General features: G+C 39.3%; 2 protein-coding genes across 2 annotated transcripts; both read right to left on the bottom strand.

The window, feature by feature from the left end:
• Window positions 1-932: 932 nt before the first annotated feature.
• Window positions 933-12,502, bottom strand: LOC146377151 (14-3-3 protein zeta/delta-like). Its single transcript, XM_084943511.1, has 6 exons — window positions 12,380-12,502; window positions 10,118-10,429; window positions 3,796-3,919; window positions 2,562-2,725; window positions 2,257-2,352; window positions 933-2,009 (listed from the first exon to the last, which is right to left on the bottom strand). The coding sequence occupies exons 2-6, from the start codon at window positions 10,418-10,420 to the stop codon at window positions 1,956-1,958; spliced, it is 741 nt and encodes a 246-aa protein (XP_084799637.1). The 5' UTR covers window positions 10,421-10,429; window positions 12,380-12,502; the 3' UTR covers window positions 933-1,955.
• Window positions 12,503-15,716: 3,214 nt separating this feature from the next.
• LOC146377150 (zinc finger protein 706-like) lies at window positions 15,717-19,675 on the bottom strand. The gene is made up of 3 exons (XM_084943512.1): window positions 19,571-19,675; window positions 18,512-18,660; window positions 15,717-17,221 (listed from the first exon to the last, which is right to left on the bottom strand). The coding sequence occupies exons 2-3, from the start codon at window positions 18,644-18,646 to the stop codon at window positions 17,126-17,128; spliced, it is 231 nt and encodes a 76-aa protein (XP_084799638.1). The 5' UTR covers window positions 18,647-18,660; window positions 19,571-19,675; the 3' UTR covers window positions 15,717-17,125.
• Between the last annotated feature and the right edge of the window lie 120 nt (window positions 19,676-19,795).

The raw sequence follows: 19,795 nt of genomic DNA, 5'->3' as shown, positions 1-19,795 counted from the left end.
AGTTATGTCTTCAACATTGTATTCTAATTGGCTTGTATTCACGAATTTCTTGTGATTATTCGCCTATAAAAGCGAGGGGAAAAGGAACTACAAGGGCATACTTATGTTATTGCTTTACTCCAGTCACGCTACAAGTGAACAAATCGTTACATGCGGTGGTAGTATGCTTGTTCCCACGAGGATCGGCAATATACAGCTGTAGGTGGTGGCAAAGCACAGACCACGGACGCTTGGGGCAGAGACTACCTTGTGTCCTAAACAACGCTACTTCCATCACGTTTCGGTCAGCCATTGCCTTTTCTGATTACTGGGACGTAGTCCTGGAAAACTAAAGACATTATCTAAAATATAAAGCGTTATCCTTCACATGCAGTGAACATGTAACCTTTGTCACACTACAAGGAAGATAAGCTGAGGGAAAAGTCTGCAGGAACACTCCCGTGTCATTTATTGCACTCGTGTTCACTGGAGGGTTGGTTCTGAAAGATGCGGCAGCAACTCGGCATTCCTCTGACATGGCTGTGCTCTGGGCGCTCACAGCTAAGGTAGTGGAGCAGCAGACACACCCAAGGAGCAGAGCAGCACAAATTTTTCGTTTTTCCTTAATCTAGATTTTCAAGTATTTTCAGCTAAACAACACGTGTACTTCTAAATCCCATCAAACAGCTTTCAGATGTGTATAAGGCGTTTTAGTGTTTGAATTTCTCCATCTCCAATTTCCAGATGTGGTCTGTGTTGTAGAGTAGTTATTTACCGGTATTTGTAACTAATCCATCATATTAGATTCTGCATGTGGTTTATATTGCTGCGTGGAAAAAAAGGTGGGTATAGTGGTAACTTGTAACACAAATCCCACACTCTAAAACCACAGTCTAGAAATGTTACAGCACTACAAGACCACCAATGTAGCAATTGAAATGGACACATTAAACTTAAATTATTTTTTTTATTCCACTTACATGAAATTACACATTTCCCCCAAAAATTACAGTTATGCTTGGGTGTCCTGTAAGAAAATTCCAAAGACAGACAAAGCTAACCAGCCCAACAACAACCTTTACTCCTCCAAAAACTACTTCTTACCACCATGCAGCTCAGGCAAGTACTGAGAAAAAGGAAAAAACAAAACAAAATGTCTTAATTTGAAAAAGCATTAATTAGATACGCAGATGGATCTTTTTTCTTTTCTTTTTTTCTTTTTTTTTTTTTAAACTGCTGTGCCAATACAAAACAGCAACAATACAAGCTTGTGTGCTCGTGCTCTTTTGTTCTTCAAAGTTTTCTATACCTCATAACTGATGCATAAAAATACAAGAGCAGTCTACTAAAAACAAACAAAAAAGATAGTAAGAGTAGAAAGTTGAGCAACAGTATGTAGAATGTAACCTTGTCTTCCAACTAAATCTTGGCTTCCTTCTCCCAATCACATCTTCACTGTCTTTACCTCTGCTGTTATTCCCCTTGCCATGTACAAACTCAGTTGTTGTCACCTCAAATATAAGGAGGCAGCTCCTGTTTTTGTCAAGCACAAATGTGTCATCAAAGGATGGTCAAAAACAGCACCATTAATGAGTAGTACAGCACATACAGCTTAAATATTTTCTTACTTCTACAAACTTAACCTGCTGCATGTTTCATGAGTTTAAGAAACTGCCCTTTCACCCAGCACCTTAATAATGCAACACCCAAAAACATCTAAACCCAAACACTTATAACCTCCCACCACACCACTTGAATTCCCCTCCCCTGCCCATCCCCTTTCCCCACAGTTACTACAAAAAGAAGGAATAGTAAACCGATGGGAATGAGATGAGTACTGAGAGACCTTAGATAGAAAAAAAGATGGAAAGAGTTGGATGACAATGATCAAAATGAGGTGGTCTCAGTGTTGATGATCATGATGAAGATGAGCCAGGACAATGGCAGGACAACAGGGATGACTACGGGGGTCTGGCTCAATCTCTTGGCTCTGAATCCTCGCCTTCAACCTGGTTGTCCGAGGTCCACAGCTGTGGAAAGAGAAGGAGCAGTAAGTGGGAAGAAAGGAATTAATGACCCGGCAGAGGAGAGGCAAACATGCAAGGACAGCAAAAATCATTAACATCTAATCTTAAAGGAATGTTAAAATACAGACCTATGTTAAATAACTTATTTGTGACTACCAGAGCTGACCACAAAGTTTTAGTCTGAGTCAGGTAAATCATTTTGTGAAGAAAATTGTCATTTCAGTAGTAAGATTTAAGAAATGTAACTTACCGTCAAGTTATCTCTCAATAGCTGCATGATTAGTGTGCTGTCTTTGTATGAGTCTTCACTCAGGGTGTCAAGCTCTGCAATGGCGTCGTCAAAGGCCTACAGGGTTCAAAAACACAGTTCGGTGAGATTTTGATAGCCTAAAACAAGCTGTTGTGTTTGTGTACACAGGTTTTAGCTGTCATTTGTATTTAACAGCAAATTTACACTTGAGTCCTCAAAGATTGATAGCAGAGAAATAACATTACAGTTAGCACTTTAAAATCTCCAGAAATGTAAACAGAAGCTATGTGGAGTAATGAGTTTACCTGCTTGGCGAGCTTGCAGGCTTCTTCAGGTATGTTGAGGATCTCATAGTAGAAAACGGAGAAGTTAAGGGCGAGACCAAGACGGATTGGGTGTGTGGGCTGCATTTCACTTTTGCTGATATCAAAGGCGGCTTGGTAGGCTTCCTGTGAATTTGAAATGATGCCTGAAAGAGAAAGGAAAGGGCAGTGGAGCTGTGATACTTACAAACGTGGAAAATTTAAAACTGAGCGTCAGATAGCATTTTCTTTTTTGTTAGTCGATATGCAAGCAGTAATAAAACATTTAGTCTCCCCCCCCCCCCCCCCATGTTACAATTTTTTTAATTATTATTATTTTAATATCATGATACAAGTTTGAGGTTAAATTGCCCACCCCTACAACAGACAGGCAACACCCTTCTGTGGCATTAAGGCCTTTACAGTTCCTGCTGGGTGGAGGCCAGAAAGGAGGAGGCGTTTTCAAACTATTTACCACAGTTGTCCTGTTCACACACACATCTGACTGGTTTAACCCATGGGGACCTGTACAGACTTCCATTATGCATTTTAAAAAGAACAGAACTTAATATAAAACTAGACTGTATAAAAGTATAAAATACAATTTTCAGCTATGTTCCCAGTATTAGTAGAGTTTAGTAACTTTAAAGAGACCATCAAAGAGGGAATGCATCGGTCTCATTTGTAGACACTGGCATGCTTTCTTTCCCCCAACCCCTAGGGGGCATCTGGGTCAAAAAAAAGAAAAGAAAAAAAAGTAGGAAATCCCTGAAAGGACCATAATGATTTGATCCCAAGAAAAATATTCAAGTAATCCAAGCTGGTCACTGTAGACCAAATAAAAGGTATCGTATGTAAAAAAATAAAAAATAAAAATAACCTATGCTTCAATGTAATCTTTTTCAAAGTTTTCTAAAAACTGACAGCAACTACCAAAGATCTTTTAGCCCTTAGTACATTCATCCTACCTCCTACTCAAGGAGGACATTTTGACACTTCAGAATTAGAATCTCTATTGTCATTGTAACAAGTCAACAAAATAAAGTGCAGTCCCTGTGGTGTTAAGAGAAAAAGGTTTAAATATAATTACAAAAGAATAGTATAAAGAAAAGAGCACAGTCATTCAGTACACTCAGATACTTTCATAAGTTAACTGATATCTTATCTAATATGTATATTACAGTTTATCTCAGTCAGCCAAAGATCTAAACCATCACCATACTGAAATGGAGCTTACCTTTCTTGTTGTCTCCTGTAGCCACCTCCGCTAGGTAGCGATAGTAATCGCCTTTCATTTTCAAGTAAAAGACTTTACTCTCTGCTGCTGTAGCGTTTGGAATAAGATACTTGTCCAAGAGACCCTGTTTGAAAACAAAAACAGACAGCAAAGTTTTAGAAAACAATGGACTAAGATATTTAATATAATAGGCAAGGCAAGTTTATTTATATAGCACAATTCAACAACAAGGTGATTCAAAGTGCATATAAAACATGTTCTCTAATATATGTAAGTAGGGCTGTTCGATATAACGATATATATCGGACGACGATATAAAACGTCTATTGTTTCATTTTCCGCTATCGTTTGTTTCGTGGTATCGCAAAATAAAATGTTTACGGCAATATTTTTTCATCGTTTTGATGGTCACTGTAGTGGCTATATTAATTTCTTAAAGTTCTTTCTCTTATGTTTAATATAACCACAATACGGACGGACAAGCAACTGTTTTTATACGTTGTCGTTAGCAACAACGACGGTAAAACCATCACGTGGCTCCGCCGTCCGCTTGTTTATTTTCCACATAAACCTTTCACAATAAAGCTCAAGATCCTGTTGAGACTTTTCAAAATAAATTGAATCACGTGAAACAGTATGCAGTGTTTACAGATGAGAAGCAAAAAAAGAGCCGCCAGGTGCTAAAAAATAAACCTTAGACTCAAATGTTAGAACAGGCTTTTCCCCGCAGCACGTCGTGTAATAAATACTCAAAGAAAATGGCGGCCATTACAACTCATGTCTAAAAATGTATCGTTTCACGCATCGGTTGAAACACTTGACTCCAGGTACACGACGCCCAGCTGAAAACACTTCACGCAAGTCGAGCTGCCCGAGATTCACAGAATTTACAGAAAATGTTAAATTTGTCATTTATATCGTTGTCGGGACGATAGATGTCTTATATCGGGATATGAGATTTTGGTCATATTGCACAGCCCTATATGTAAGCACGTTTTACAACATGGAAGCCAAAACAGCAGCAGTCATCTGTGACCTTTATTGTAAATGTATGCATAATGCATTGACAAAAAAACGGTATTCTTACATCACGTGCTGTTAATATTCAATTTCTACTCATCACTTGTTTCCTGAGCCTACAGGAGAAGCTAAAGGTATTTCCGCCTAGTCCAATTAAAAACAAAAACGCGGACGGGCTGAATGGACAAGTGTGGAGTAAAGATGGTTGAGATGGGAAATTTGTGGCAGAGGAAAAAAGAGGGCGTGGATGAAAAGCAACAGGGGTGAAGGAGGAGGAGAAAGCCAGGCTGCTGAACTCCTGATGAGCTTTTGCTTAGAAGTAGGTCACTCAGAACCCAGCTCGGCTCTTCACCACACAAGGATGCACCACTTGGTACCCTAGTTCTGAGGGTAACATGAATACTAGCAGGCAGGGAACAGAATACCTTTCTTTAGTGGGAGTGTGCCTTGGTAATGTGCTATATTAAAGAGCAATGAAACGATATCAAACATTAACGGTAAATGGTAAATGGACTGATTCTTATATAGCGCTTTTCTACTCTCCCGGAGTACTCAAAGCACCTGTATACAACGATGAATGAATACTTTCATTTTAATTTTAATGTAGTTTCCATCTGGCCATTTGCACTTCTCACAAGAGCTGTGCAATAAAGAGATTACACCAAATGTGACCAAATGTTAAACCTCCATTAAAATAACAGCATCTTGATTTGTATGTTTTCACAGGTCTTAAATATGACCTCCAAAAACATGATGAGCTGAGCTTTGTTCCTTGGGAAAGATAAATGTTGCAAGATGGAAATACATTACAAAAATGGTCTAAAAGCATTTCCTGAGTGCTGTTACACTGATGTGACTGAACAGAGAAGCCCTCTGGGATGTCAATGTAGGTCTGGGCCACTGGTAAGGCTAAAATCAAAACTACAACCATGGCATGATGGGGAGTAAATATAAAAAAAAAAAAACCCAACAACAACAACAACGTAGCAGCAACTCTGCTTTCATTACATTTTTATCTTAAGTTCTATCCCCAAGTTAAGAACAGAGTTATTACTAAAATATGGAATAACTTAATATTTCTAAACATGACAGTAATGCACAAACTATGTCTGCATGGAGATTCCTTCCAGTTAACACGTGGTTCCTCATCTTATTCATGCCAGTGAGAGTGAGCATCAGGGTGTGTGCACACGTGTTTGTGCAGGCACCGTGAGGCAGGAGCACTCACTGCTACAATTATATTATGTAACAAGTACTAACATCACATTGCTTAAAACCAACCTTAAAAGAAGAAATTTAAGTGAAATATTTTGCATCCCCAGTAATGTTTGCACTTTCTGTGACAACAGCTTTTCTGTCCTGCTACTAAGAACAGGAATAAACATGTCTTTAGACTGGGCCAGATGAAAGCTCACACAAACTAGTCCACTTAAAGTATGCACTGCTGGTGCACTTGTCCCACACCCCTTATGTGCCCATTTGGCTCTCTCTTTCAGTCCCCATAAGGCTTTTTGGCGGAAGTGGAGAGCAGTGAGCCAGAACATTGGTAGCTCAGCCTCTGTCATTATAGGATTAGGGCTCAATGAGTCACCGGGCAGATAATGCGCAGGGAAAGAGATGAACAGAAGCAGAGCTCCGACAGATGGATAGAGTACTTAATATGTTTGCAAAAATTATAAAAATAGTTAACACAAAAACAAGTGGCTAAGATCAGTAGAAAAAGTAAACTATTAGTGGAGTTAACAAATGCATATTTTTTCAAAAATACAAACACTTGGTAACACCTGGTAACAGAATGTAGATGCAGCGAGCTGATCAAGCCAAAAGAAAGATGAGGGCTTTGTAACCCTCCAAACAGATAACCATGTGTGCATTTATATTCCCAGTAGGGACATCCACGATTAGTCAACTAATCATTAGCGTGAATGCTTGAAAAGCATTCACAGTATTGTTCTTCTAATCTTTATTATTATTTTAAAATTTTATTATCTATTCCGTATGTTTTTTAGACTCCTGGTAGAGTGGGAGGAGGGGGGAAATTTATCTTATAATCTTTTCTTAAAACTGCTGCTGTGTCCACAGCGTTTACTCTACAGATATGATTTTACACTCAAAACGTAGCCATCGCTGCCCTCTTTCATCCAATGTGTTTATTATTGTAATAGGTGTTATGGTTCTTTCATAAATGTCACCAATGCACAGCCTCCTCCCTCCAACTCTTCCATAGACTCTAATGTTAAAATGGCTCAGAAAGTTTGTTTGAAAATCAGAAGTACAGGCTGTCTTTACACTGTCACCACGTCCATATAATAAACTCCACAGGCATGAAAACGGAGAATTTGGTAAACTGGACATTGCTGGCGCTCACGGTGAAAGAATTTTGTCAATACGACTTGTACTTTTCATTTGGGAAGGATTTGTTTCGGGCTGACTTTTCTGTTTATTTTAAGCAGCAGAAGTGAGGCGCATGTCTGTCTGCGTGTGTATGGTGCCATTGGGTGCAGTCACTATAGCAACCAGGCTCACACCTGCCTGCTTAAAGAGCTCTGTCTCTCACTCTGCCAAGATTCATCTTAAATGCTTCTCTTTCAACTGCTGCTGTGTCCACAGTGTTTGCTCTACAGCCATCATTTTACCCTCAAAATGTAGCCATTGTTGTTCTCTTTCCAACAGCGTGTCTTTCAAAGCTCAGAGTTGTAAACTTTTTAAACTGTGTGGATCCAAGTGGAGGGATCACATTTTAGTCATTCAGTGATTCAAAGAATATGAACTTTTAATATTCATTCAGATGTTTTCGGACTCTAAATTTTATTTTTTTATTACTCATCTTTTTCTAATTGACATTTTAAACATGTTCAGCTATTTTCCAACTTCTTCTGTCTGAACATCAGCTTTCGAAAGTTTTGCACTTTTGTTTTCAGGTTAAAAATTCTGTATTTTCCAGCTCATTCAACATTTTTAACTTAACATTTAGCAATTAATTCATTTCAGTGCATACATTCAGATTTCAGCATTCACACTGCAGTTTCTTCAGAAAATGCACTTTCTAGTTACTATTGTCACTAGCTGGTACCAGATGTAATAGTTGTTTAATCTAATTGTCTTACATTTTACTTTCTAACCACTGCTGGTAAATAGCGTGTCCTAATGTTATGCAGACATCTGTCACCAGATCAAGCGTAGTTGGTAAGAAACGCCAAAAAAACATTAATCTTGGCCTGATTTTTTTGTTAACACCATTACTGTTAGTTCTTTTAAAGACAAAAAAAATAGATCAGAGAGACAAGCAGCATAACTGAGCTTTCTTTGAGAGGTGGATGTGCTTTCCCTTTTTTATAGGATGAGGAGTTCAGTCACTCGGGAGGGGCTCAGAAGAGAGCCATTCCTCCTCCACATCGAAAGGAGCTAGCTGAGGTGGACAGGGGCTGTCCTACCCGAAGGAGCCCCCAGGGTACATGAGTGAATGATGCAAGGTGCCTCACAGTTGGGCAGCATGACTCATTACTGAAGAATGTGACTAACGTTTTAAAAAAGCCTTTGCTTGGAGTTTTTTTTGTAGTTGAACGGTTCTTAAATTTAACCTGATATCTGAGTGTTTTTGTTTTTAAATAGCCAGTTATTTGATTTTTTTTTTTTTTGCCTCATTTAGTTAACAAAGAAATTAGTCGCCAGGAACATCCCTAATTCCCAGCATGCTAAACTTGGAATCTCGAGTTTACTTCAACTGGATAGTCCAAAGTAGAGACTCAAGTTGTCCCTGGTAACTAAAGATAAAGGGCCTTTCTCAATATGCGTACTTGTGCGTACTTGCGTTCTCGTGTACTTGTGATACGTCATCAGTCGGAGACCAAGTACTAAGTCTGTAACCCGCCAGCTCCATAGCAGACAGCGAGGTCGAGGATTATTACAGCCGGCGAGAACAGCGGACTCCCGGCACATCGTTTTCAACCCCCCCGCGGTCTTTTCGCTACTCAGGTTAAACAAACCCCAAACCCCAGTAGCTGTCTATTGTATTGAGTGTCCACTAAAATAAAAATAAAAGCGTTCTAACATCTCACCTGCTTGTTTTTATTAAGGTATGTACACGTATGTACATGTACACTATTTTTATTAATAGAGATTTCACTACTGAGGTTAAACATGATATATAAGTCACTTAGATCACTTCTAAATGTTAATGTTTGGTTTATTTCAGTGTTTTATTTGCTCCTGAGTAAACCAGTTTGGCTGTGATTAAAGTTAAGCTTCATAACATATTACTCACAGTTAAATTAAGAGGGGACGGCAGTAAAAACTCCGGACCTGTGACATCATCAAGTACGCTGGTGTTCCAATTGTACAAATCGTGAGTCCGTGCTCGCGTTCTCGGCGAGTCCGTACTCCCGTGCGTTCTCGCATACTTGAGAAAGGGCCCAGATGTGACTGTGGCTCAGGAGGTAGAGTGGGTCTTCCACCAATTGAAATGATCAGTGGTTTGATCACTGGCTCCTCTGTTCTGCATATCAAAGTATCCTTGGGTAAGACCCTGAACCCCAAGTTTTCCCTGATGCATCCATTGGAGTGTTAATGCTAGAAGGCGCTTTAGTGTATAAAAATGTACTTGTATGTGTGTAAATAATTTGGTGAAGTTTGTAGTAGAAAGTGCTTTCATTAATCAATTAATAAAAATGGAGAGAAGTGTGCTGTATAAGTACTAGTCTTAAAGATACGCGCTCTTTCCATTACAATCTTTGCAATATTTACAGAATACTTCTGTAATCATATTTTTGGGCATCAAGATAAACACCCTTTCCACAATGGTACAAAAGTAAAAATACAGCAAAGCTGACTTTGCCAAGAGGACAAGTAAAGTATGTTAGGATATTCAAATGAGAAGATGCTGATAGACTCATTACATACATCAGTAAGGTCAAATGCAAACCACTATTGCCGAGATGATCTTTAACAATAACTCAATTATGTTCTAGCATTGAGGTCACAGCAAGGATGGTGTACTGTTAGACTGAATTATTTATATTATATTTATATTTCAGCAACATATTAAAAGTATATGTGTAACAAATTTTCATGACTTTGAGTTTATCATTTCAAAGGTTCTCTTGACCCTCTGCATCTCCTCCATCCATTAGTCTGTTGTGAGGCTCATCACTACTAGCTTCAGCTTCAATAGCCCATTTCCTAGTACCACACCATCCACCATCCCTCCGCTGCAAATGTCCAAACCATCTCAGCCATGTCTCTTAACACCCCCCCCCCCAAATCTAAAAGAAAAAATAATGAATTAATAATAAATGAATCTCACCAGGACATCATGGCAGATTTCTTTCAGCTCTGTCTCAATCTTCTCCCGGTATTCCTTGGCTAAGGCTACCTTCTTTTCAGAGCCCTCGGTCTTCTGCTCAATGCTGGAGACCACGCGCCACGAGGACCGACGGGCACCCACCACATTCTTGTATGCCACTGACAACAGGTTGCGCTCCTCGTTCGACAGCTCCAGGCCTTCCTCTGTCACAGACTTCATCAGAGCAGCCATGTCATCATAACGCTCAGCCTGCTCGGCCAGCTTGGCCTTTTGCACCAGTTCCTTCTGAGGTGCCTCAGACATGACTGTTCACTGGAGAATGGGGAACATAGAAAAGGTTGAAATCAGTTAAGTTAAAAAGTAGTATGATAACTCTTCTGTTCCACCAGCAGATACAATTTTTCATTTCAGGGTCATTTAATGCGTCAAAGTGGAAATGCATCAATGAATGTGGGTCCTAAAAAAACTATACACAGCATCTAACACGTTTAATTGAGTTTCCCCCCGTCTTTCAGTACTTTTACAAGGAACAACAATGATGCATACCGTGGAAGTTTTTCCTGTCATTTGAAGGATTTATTTATAGTCATAAAGAAAGACTGTGTGACTGACTGAAAAAAAACTGAAATATTTCTGTTTAAGGGATATCTGTGCTTAAATGAGAAGACCAGTAAACAAAGCTGTAGATCTATTTAAATAATATGCCAACAAAGCCTGCACAGCAACACTACAAGTAGCCACCTAAGCATCTTGTACAGTATTAGCCCCGCAAGTTACAGGGCAATGTGAGATCCTGTAGGCTTGTAACAGAAGAACTGTGGAATACCAGCTAGAGTTTACAGCCTAAAGCACTATGTAGACTATGCACACATCAACACATAGGAATTGTCATTACTATGTCAATAGCTTACATCCGATTGACCTATCAAAAACAGCCAGTGGGTTTACACAAAAATCAATCCCTTTTTTCCATTCCAGAGTACATGTAGTGTAGTGTGTTCAGATCCATCCTAACATACAGAAAATAATTTCTTCATTTCTTTTTTCAGTTCCAATCTTTGGCCAAATAAGATAGGAATTTTTAAAAGTTATTATAACCGTCATGTTATCCGTAAGTAAACAACTTCTTATAACCGTAAGAGCACAAGTGTGTGAACAAGGAAGTCGATCTTTGCCCGTCAGTGTACCCCTGGCCTAGGAGCAGAATGCACCATGTTAATATGCATCGACTTTAATCAGCAAATAGATGTGCAGAAGGGATGATAAGAATAACATAATGCCAAGAGATAATTTAGTGGACACCGTACGGACAAAAATAAGAACTCAATCCTGTATTGCTGGCTCGCCTCTGATGCGCCTCTCTGTTCCTCCGGTACACACACCACACCCTTCCCTGTACCTGTGGCTTGCCCAAAAAGCGGAAGCTAAAGTGCGCAAAGTAAAGCGTGCTTGGACACATTATACTGGCATTAAAGTCACTGTTGTAGTCGATACTGACCCAAAAGCACTTCTCGCAAACTCAAACACACAATCTCACCGTAGAAACGCAATTCAGTGAATGAAAAAACAACCGCTACATTCAGGCCCGCGTGACTCGTTTCAAGTATGGCCCCGTCTATTTCCTGAAAGAGTAACGCCAGGCAAAAGTCTTGCATAAACGTGACTACTTCATAGGTAGCCCGTCATGCTCACAATTTCAAATAAAATATCTACACACAATGTTAACTACAAGAATACAAGGAAAAACAGGAGACAGCTGAGTAGGCGCGACGCCTTTAAAAAGGTGTGTATCGCAGTTGAACTAAGCTAGCTGCTCGCCTGGTGGCACACAAGAAAATACATTTCAAATAACCTCGTTTTTCCTTTCAACACTAGGCACCTAATTGTAAAAACTTTCAATTTAAGATGACAAGCATCATACCGCTTAATTAATAAATCGCTAAATACCCTCGTTTTAAACAAAATGTGCCGTTTGAACGAGTGCCAAAATTTCAGAGCTTCAATTATTCGACAGACACGCCTTCTCCGTCTGCCATTTCCTTTTGAAACCAGACATTAGCCATATCCCACAATGTAACGTTAGCTAAGCTAGCCATGCCATTGTTCTTTAGATTGATGAGCGTCGCCGCTAGACGCAACCCTGCTACCAACTGGAGACAATGAATCTCTATAGCTAGTCTGATTAATGAAAAGTCAGAAGACCTTAAGATGATACGTACGAGTTTCAAAATGCACTTTAAAAAGCTGCAAGTCATTTCATACCTGAGTATTGGCAGATGTCAGTGTACCAAGCCACAGCTGATTCTCTCAGCCGCCCGACTGAATGCAGTCCACGGGGTTTCCTTCCAATCACATCAGTCCAAGGCACTGCCGGAGAAAAGGAGGGCTGACGTCAAACGTTACCATGACAACCAAAGCAAAGTAATATGGAAGTTGTAGTTCACCATTACTTCTCCAGTCTTTGTGAGGCAAATGAGTGCATATAATGTAGTCGACAAAAGCACCCTTTGAAGATTTTGCAGTTCATTATTTACCGCTATGATACAGGCACTTGTGATTAAGCTTATTTTACTGCCTCCAGCAAGCGGAGAATTCCTCTTAATAAGACAGTCAACATCAGTGCTATATCCAACATACAGATCTTTGTCTTACTGTATATCATCATTTTGTATAAGAGTAGAGACTGCAGACACCAAACACTAAGAGGAAATGTCAGTCACTGAATGACACTCAAGTAGCTATATATATATATATATATGTACAGATCAATTTTTATTAGAAGAACCATGTCCCTCACTCAAATATTTCTGTGATATTGCCACAAAATAAAATATTTTCAATAAGATTATTTGCTAAGGATGCTGAGGGCATCACAAACTAGAACACAGGACACGGTTACAGTATATCTTGCTTAACAGAAACTACTATTTCTGCATTCTGGTTGGTTTCTAAGGGGAGAGAGTAAAGCTATTTTTGCCCTGTCACATGTTTTCCCCTTGGGCCAAGATTTCAAGCTTGTAACCTATTTAAGAGCAGAGCACATAGTACTGGGTGTAGAAAATCATAGGCATAAATGCAAAGAAGAAAAAAGATCTTCACACTTGTCAGTTTGTGGTCCAGGAAGGGCGTAGCACCAAACCAGAGTCATTTCGCAGAAAGGGAAAAAAAATAAGATTAAGCTGAGTGATTGCTTACGTGTAACCGGTTGGGTGAGTTCTCACTCAGTCCATCAACCTTATCCACAGAACTTGAATGCACATGCACACACATGCACAAGATGAATGGGTACACTGCAAAAAGTCAGTTGTCACAGGGTCACTCAGCTTATGTAACATCTCTGATTGAAACCTTAAAGTGCTACAATAGAGTCTGATTGGTGTAATTAAGCAATAAAAACAGAACTAAACTAGACAATTAATAAAGGGATTTAAAAAAAAACAACTACATTTTGATCTTGGATCTACATGTCTTAGTAAAGGTAGGTACTCCTAAAAATCCTGCAGGGTATTTAGATTTCACAATGCTGACGTGGTCCTTGGTGAGTGACGTATCAAGAGTTTGTTATTTGCAGGATAATTTATCAATGAATAATTCATAAATAATGGCAAAAAAACTAAAATGATCATTAAAGACAAATTAAATGAAAATAATCTGTTTAAAGTGAAAAATACAGACTAACATTTAAGTATGTAGATTGGACAATATGTAATATATATCTGGAGGTGTAGTCACATACATGATACCTGTAGTAGAGTACAGTTTCACGTGGAGTTTTATACGCCTGTAACTTTGAAATTATATTTAACAAACTCTAACTTATATCACTTTAATGGCATTTCTACACATGTAGGAATGGCTATATTTTCTTCAATCAAAATGTGCTAACCTATGCATGAGCAATTGTGATGTTATTGTGTAAAAAATTAATATCATACTATGAAATAACCCCAACATAGAATCAAGTCTTTTGCAGTCTCTCATCTTGTATATGTTCTTTCGTGGTTGTAGTCAGGGAAGAGACAATGAGAAAAGCTGTTTTAAGGCCTTCTTCACAAAATCTGTTGGTCCAGCAGAACACCACTCTGACCCCACTGTGCACCAGTCACAAGATAAGCTCCAGGCTTCCTCATCAGTGTATACAGAGCCAGAGGTTGCCTGAAACAATTCACTCTGTAGATGTTACACTACAGTAAATCAATAAATAACCACTCTTAGAGGAAGCAAAGAGTGTGAACTATAATAGCCTTTTCAATTTCATAGCTCTAATATTCTGCTGACATTTTCCACCCTAACCACCAACAGGATGTGTGCATTAACAAGGAAGTATGAATACAAAAAACAAACAAACAAAAAAGCCCACCTGTGTGCCAATTTATGTAACATTCCCATTAAGCAAGGAACTCATTATGCTTGTGCTACATTTCTGGTTCATAAATATAGAGATTTTTCCATCAACAGTGCAGCTGAGCAGAAGATCTTTGACTCATAACAGGGTATGAGCCAAGAAGCTAATGAAACCAATTGCGCAGATTCAATTTGTTGGTGTTACCTGAAACAGATGGAAGAGCGGAGGCAGACGAAGAAATATACCAAAGAAATATATCAAACACACCAAATAGTCGGCAGGATTAAAATTGTAGAAACTGTCCAATCATGTTGATTGCCCATAATAACGAGGAAGGAATAACAGCTAAGAAAAGGATGAAGAGTGGAAAGGCAGCTGATCCAGATGACACACCTGTGGAGGGTTGGAGATGTCTAGAAGAAAGATCATTGGACTTTTTAACCAGATTGTTTACTACAGACAATGCCTGAAAGAAAAGGAAGAAACGTGCTGGCAAAGTATGTAAGGGGTGGTGCAGGACAGGTATGAGGGCAGTGAGACAGTGGTGAGCTCGTTCTTGTTTGCAAGGTCAGATTGGAGTCTCTGTGGACTATGACGTTTACACGTGACTTTGTGATCTGTAGCGAGCATAGGGAGCAGGTGGACAAGCTAATTTCTTCCACCTACTCGGCGGAGCATTCTTCTAGAGCGAATAAGAGGGATACAGACAGAAAAGTGAAGTTCCAAGGAGGTACTGACGATGGGTAAATATAAATACATGAGATGAACATTTTGAAGCAAAAGCGAAACAAAAGAGATGAAGAAGAGAGTGTAGGGAGGGTGGGGTGAGTGTCAGAGGTGAAATGTTAAAGGGAATGTTTACAAGATGATAGGGAGACCTGCTATGATGTATGATTTTGAGACAGTGGCACTTACAGAAAGGCAGGAGGCCAAGTGATTGACCAGATTGGAAAAAATATGAAGGACAGCTCAAGGTGAGATGGCTTGGACATGTACAGAAGACAGACGGTGGAGATACCGGACAAACAATACTGAATTTGGAGCTGTCGGTTAAGAGGAAGCCCACAGTAGGTCATGCAGATGGTTGGAGTAACAGAAAATGATGGAAGGGACAAGGTGAGATGGAGCAGATTCTGTGGTGACCCCTAAGAGGAGCGGCAGAAAAAAGAAGCTGAGCTTCCATTAAGTTTCCACCTACTGTAGGGGAACCTAAGGCAGAATTTAGTAACTTTCAAAGTTAAAAACACAACTTGGTAATATTAATATAAAATAACTTTATTCAAAAGCTATACATTACATTTTGTGGACAAAGATATGATTATTACAAAAAGTAAAAACATGGCTGGTTGTCAGTCCAGACTTTAGCACAGTGATACAATGTCAGTGGTTAATGACCAACAGGTCCAAATGTATTGAAAATAGTTCCTTCCAATGAATTAAAACTGTCTTTGCCTGCTATGATCAACTTATATAAAATAAGGTAAAGTAAGATAATGTATGGTGTAATTTAGTTTAGACTTTGCAGGTTCAGAGCTGAAATACTGCAAAAGAACACCAAAGAGTGCAAGACTGCACTTGGGATTGTTTTCACATACACCATAGAGATGACAGTGAGACAAGTTACACTGCAGAATACATACAATAGCTGTGCACAATTATGTCACATGTATTACTACAATGACCAACTCTGGGGACAGGAGTTCATTAGTGTTGTCATTTACAACACCCAGTGCAAACCTATTTTCAGTCGACATACCTCTTATAATAGGATCAAAGGTAAATATCCAGATGTTTACTGCAGCAGCAGAGTAGGAACATGGAAAGCTTTGCAGTGATCAGACATGTAGTGCCCTGTCTGCAGAGCTTTTACAAATTTTGCACATGACAAAAACTTATTTTTTGACACAAACAAAATTTGTTTCATGATAATCTGAGGGGTAAATGCAATGCACAATTTCAGCAACTGTGCAGGACAGTGCATTTGACACATTTTTCCACTTCAACAACAATAGACTCGTCATTAAAAAAATAATGGAAGCAAGCCAAAAAATATATGTGTTTATATATATAGATATATATAATCAGTGCAGATTAGAAGTAAATCTGAATCTAATAGAAAGAACACAGCATTAGTGGTTATGAATGTGACTTTCCAAGGACATTAATGAACTCTAGTCACATTCTGGATAACTATTATTTTGACATCAACCCTTCTGGATCACAAATCCATCTCAGTCAAAACCCATAATGGATTTCACATTACACTGGATTTGGCAAATAACTTCCAATTATCATCATCATCTTTGTTCATTTGAGCCAGTGCCAATTCATCTTGTATTCAAAGCTTGCTGTGAAACAGTGAGAGACCTGAGATGGTGGTGGAGCCCATGGACAAGCTAGTCTTGTGAGCATAACATTTTGAAATGATCAGATTTTGCAAATATTGCATACAATCAAAAGTGGAACACATACATTTATGCCAAGAGAGGGTAGCTGTCTTCAGTCCAATTGATTGTGTAAAATCCCTACATAAGCACACCCATACATCAGTTAATCATCATGAGCAATAACTGAAGCTGTACTGAAGATTATCTGAAACACCTCAAAATGTAGAAGCCTGTCCTGAGTTGGTTCCAACTGCCTTACAGAAAGAGGTTAATCCATTACGCCTCCACACCAACCAACTCTGGGGGCATTGGAGACTTTGGATGTTTGCTTTCAAAGTGCTGCTTAAAGGTCTTCGGGTCGGGCATTTGTGTCTGGTAAAGAAAAAAAAAAAAAAAAGATGACATCAATGAGAATGACATCAGTTTACTCAGATATATCAACAAAACCATAATATGAGACAAAAGGTGTTTCACAATATGATCTCGACTGGTTGGATATTAGATTACATTACAAACACCAGCTTGTTTAGTCATTGTTAAGGCTTTGAGCTGCTGCCGCTCTGTAATCGCTTGGATAAGTGATAAATGGCTAAAGGAAACACAGAAACGTATTTACAGGTAATACAGAAAGTCACGTTGCCTGGTGAGTTTTCCAGTTAAAACATGTAAACAGGATGTAGCATGACAGCTCATGTTTGACTTCAACCTGGTCAGTCAATCCAGGAGCAAACACAGGCTGGTGAAGAGGAAAATCGCCTGGAGTTCTGACAAATTTCAAAAGCAGTCCGATTCTGGACAAGCACTGAAGAGAACATGACTGTGAAATGGTCTCAGAGACAGAAAATCTGTTTGTCCCACTGAATGCAGGTAAAATCATTAACAAAGTGGCTGCATTTGTCGCTTCATTCTTCCAGGAGGAGCAGAAGCTGATGTCATTTATGCTAAACATTAGGCAGTGCTGTGCCAACCGAGCAGCACTGCATGCCACCACCTGTGTGTCAGATGACGGCAGTGACAAGAAAAGCTGACCGTCCTTGGCACAGGTGTGAAAAGAGAAGCAAAAGATGTATGAGGGTATTAGAAAGGGATTTTAACCACTTTCCATCACACCTTTCTAACAATCGTAGAGATGTAGTTGAAACTCAAGGAGGGGGGGGGGCTGTAAGATTACTATGACCTGTTAGCTTGGCATACTTTATCAATAAGTTGTCAATTATAAACCTGCACAAATCCATGCTGCCCAGGTAAAACAGCACTGGGATGAATCCAATCTCGGTTGTGATCTGCTTTCAGCTTGTGACTCACTTCTGTTCTACTCTTGGTGTTTTATATTTGATTGTTTACAAAATATAAGAAATGCCAAGCAATTATAACTCAGTCCAGGAAAGCTTACTGACCTAGACTTTACTGAAATGAGATCATACCTAGTAATCACATAACATGGTGAAGTTATTTAAGGTAGCTGGCTGGGAGGTATAACTTCCAACTTCAGTGTTACAGTGAAGTGTGAAATTAGATATGTATAGGTATTGACTTAATCACATTGCAAACAATATGATCAAATCCACTGCAGTGATTTGCCAGCCTCCTGTGTAGTGACTTCCATCCTAACTACATGGTTAAATGTTTGCTAATGCTGCTAATGTCAGCTTTAGCCCATACCCGACACACGGTGCATGTGTATACTAAAGCAGCCTTAGCTGCAGCCTTCTGGTCATGGCCTTTACTCTTCTTGATCTCTGCCTGCTTTTTGGCGTTTTTCTGCTGGGACTGGAACTTTTGGTGCCCACGGGCCATTTCTGATGTTCCACCTGCCAAAAATATACAACAATTTAATCAACACAGCACTAGCAAGAAGATGACAAGCCTCTAATACAATGACTTTAGGGAAGGTGAAGGGAAATGCAAGGCACCAAGGGAATAAAAGCCACACCATCCTGAAATGCAGAGAAGTGACAGCAGCTGAGGGTTTGGCTTAAGCACTATTAATTATTTACAACTGAAGCATACCTGTCTCCTAACTTAACTAGACTTCAAAACGTGCAAGGCAGCAGCGGCTGTGAAACGCCGTTTGGAACTAGGCTAACTGTTGCTTTTTGGGTCACATGCATCAGGCAATTATCTCGGAAATTTCCCCAAAGAAAATCTAAATGCTCATTTTCAAAGTTATTATAGACAGACTATAAGATTTAGGTCAGTATTGTAGGGACTGTATGAACTCTGTTTCTGAGCGACATTTTTAAAGCCGAACTCGTTTACTATCATCAAACCCGAATCAGTCAGCTATTCTAATAATATGCATGTCACAAAATAAGTGTTGATGTATCTTTTCAGTTGCCACATTGCACTACCTTAATCAGCAAATATTTAAGTCAAAATATCGTCCAGTACTGACCACCGTGGATGATGTAAGGACAGTCCTCGCCATGCAGTGCCCATTCAAGGCTAACGTTATTTGAAAATGCTGCTTTAGTCTTAACAACTTCAACTACCGTTTTTCTCACTTCGGAGACATCTTGATAACACTAAAATAACTTTTTTTTTTTTTAGAAAAAAAATGTAACCATACATTTCTTTTCGTACTAATTCAGAGACACTAGCATTCAGTTAGCCGGTTGCTATCCGGTAGCTTGGATAATACATTGACACATACAATGAACACGACTTTAAGTAGACACTGAGCACTAAAACGTACTACTAGGCGTTTTGTAAATACCTTACCAGTTAAAAAAAGTACTTGTATCAGTGAAGACAATCACTAAACTGAAGCAGCACTACGCTGAGTCCTCTGGAACTCTCGCCTATCCCTGCCGTTTGGCGTCACCGCACTAGTGCGCATGCCCAAACCATGAACTATGATGCATTCAAAGATTTCCAGTAAACCCCAAATCATGACAGTTCTACACGAATCAAGTTGGGGGCTTTACTGACAGCACGTGAAGGCTC

This window comes from Perissodus microlepis, chromosome 11, assembly GCF_051167445.1.
Source record: "Perissodus microlepis isolate ML-2025 ecotype Zambia chromosome 11, ASM5116744v1, whole genome shotgun sequence".
Taxonomy (NCBI): Eukaryota; Metazoa; Chordata; class Actinopteri; order Cichliformes; family Cichlidae; genus Perissodus; species Perissodus microlepis.
The sequence above is the reverse complement of the archived record's forward strand: the minus strand, read 5'-3'. Positions and strand labels throughout refer to the sequence as shown.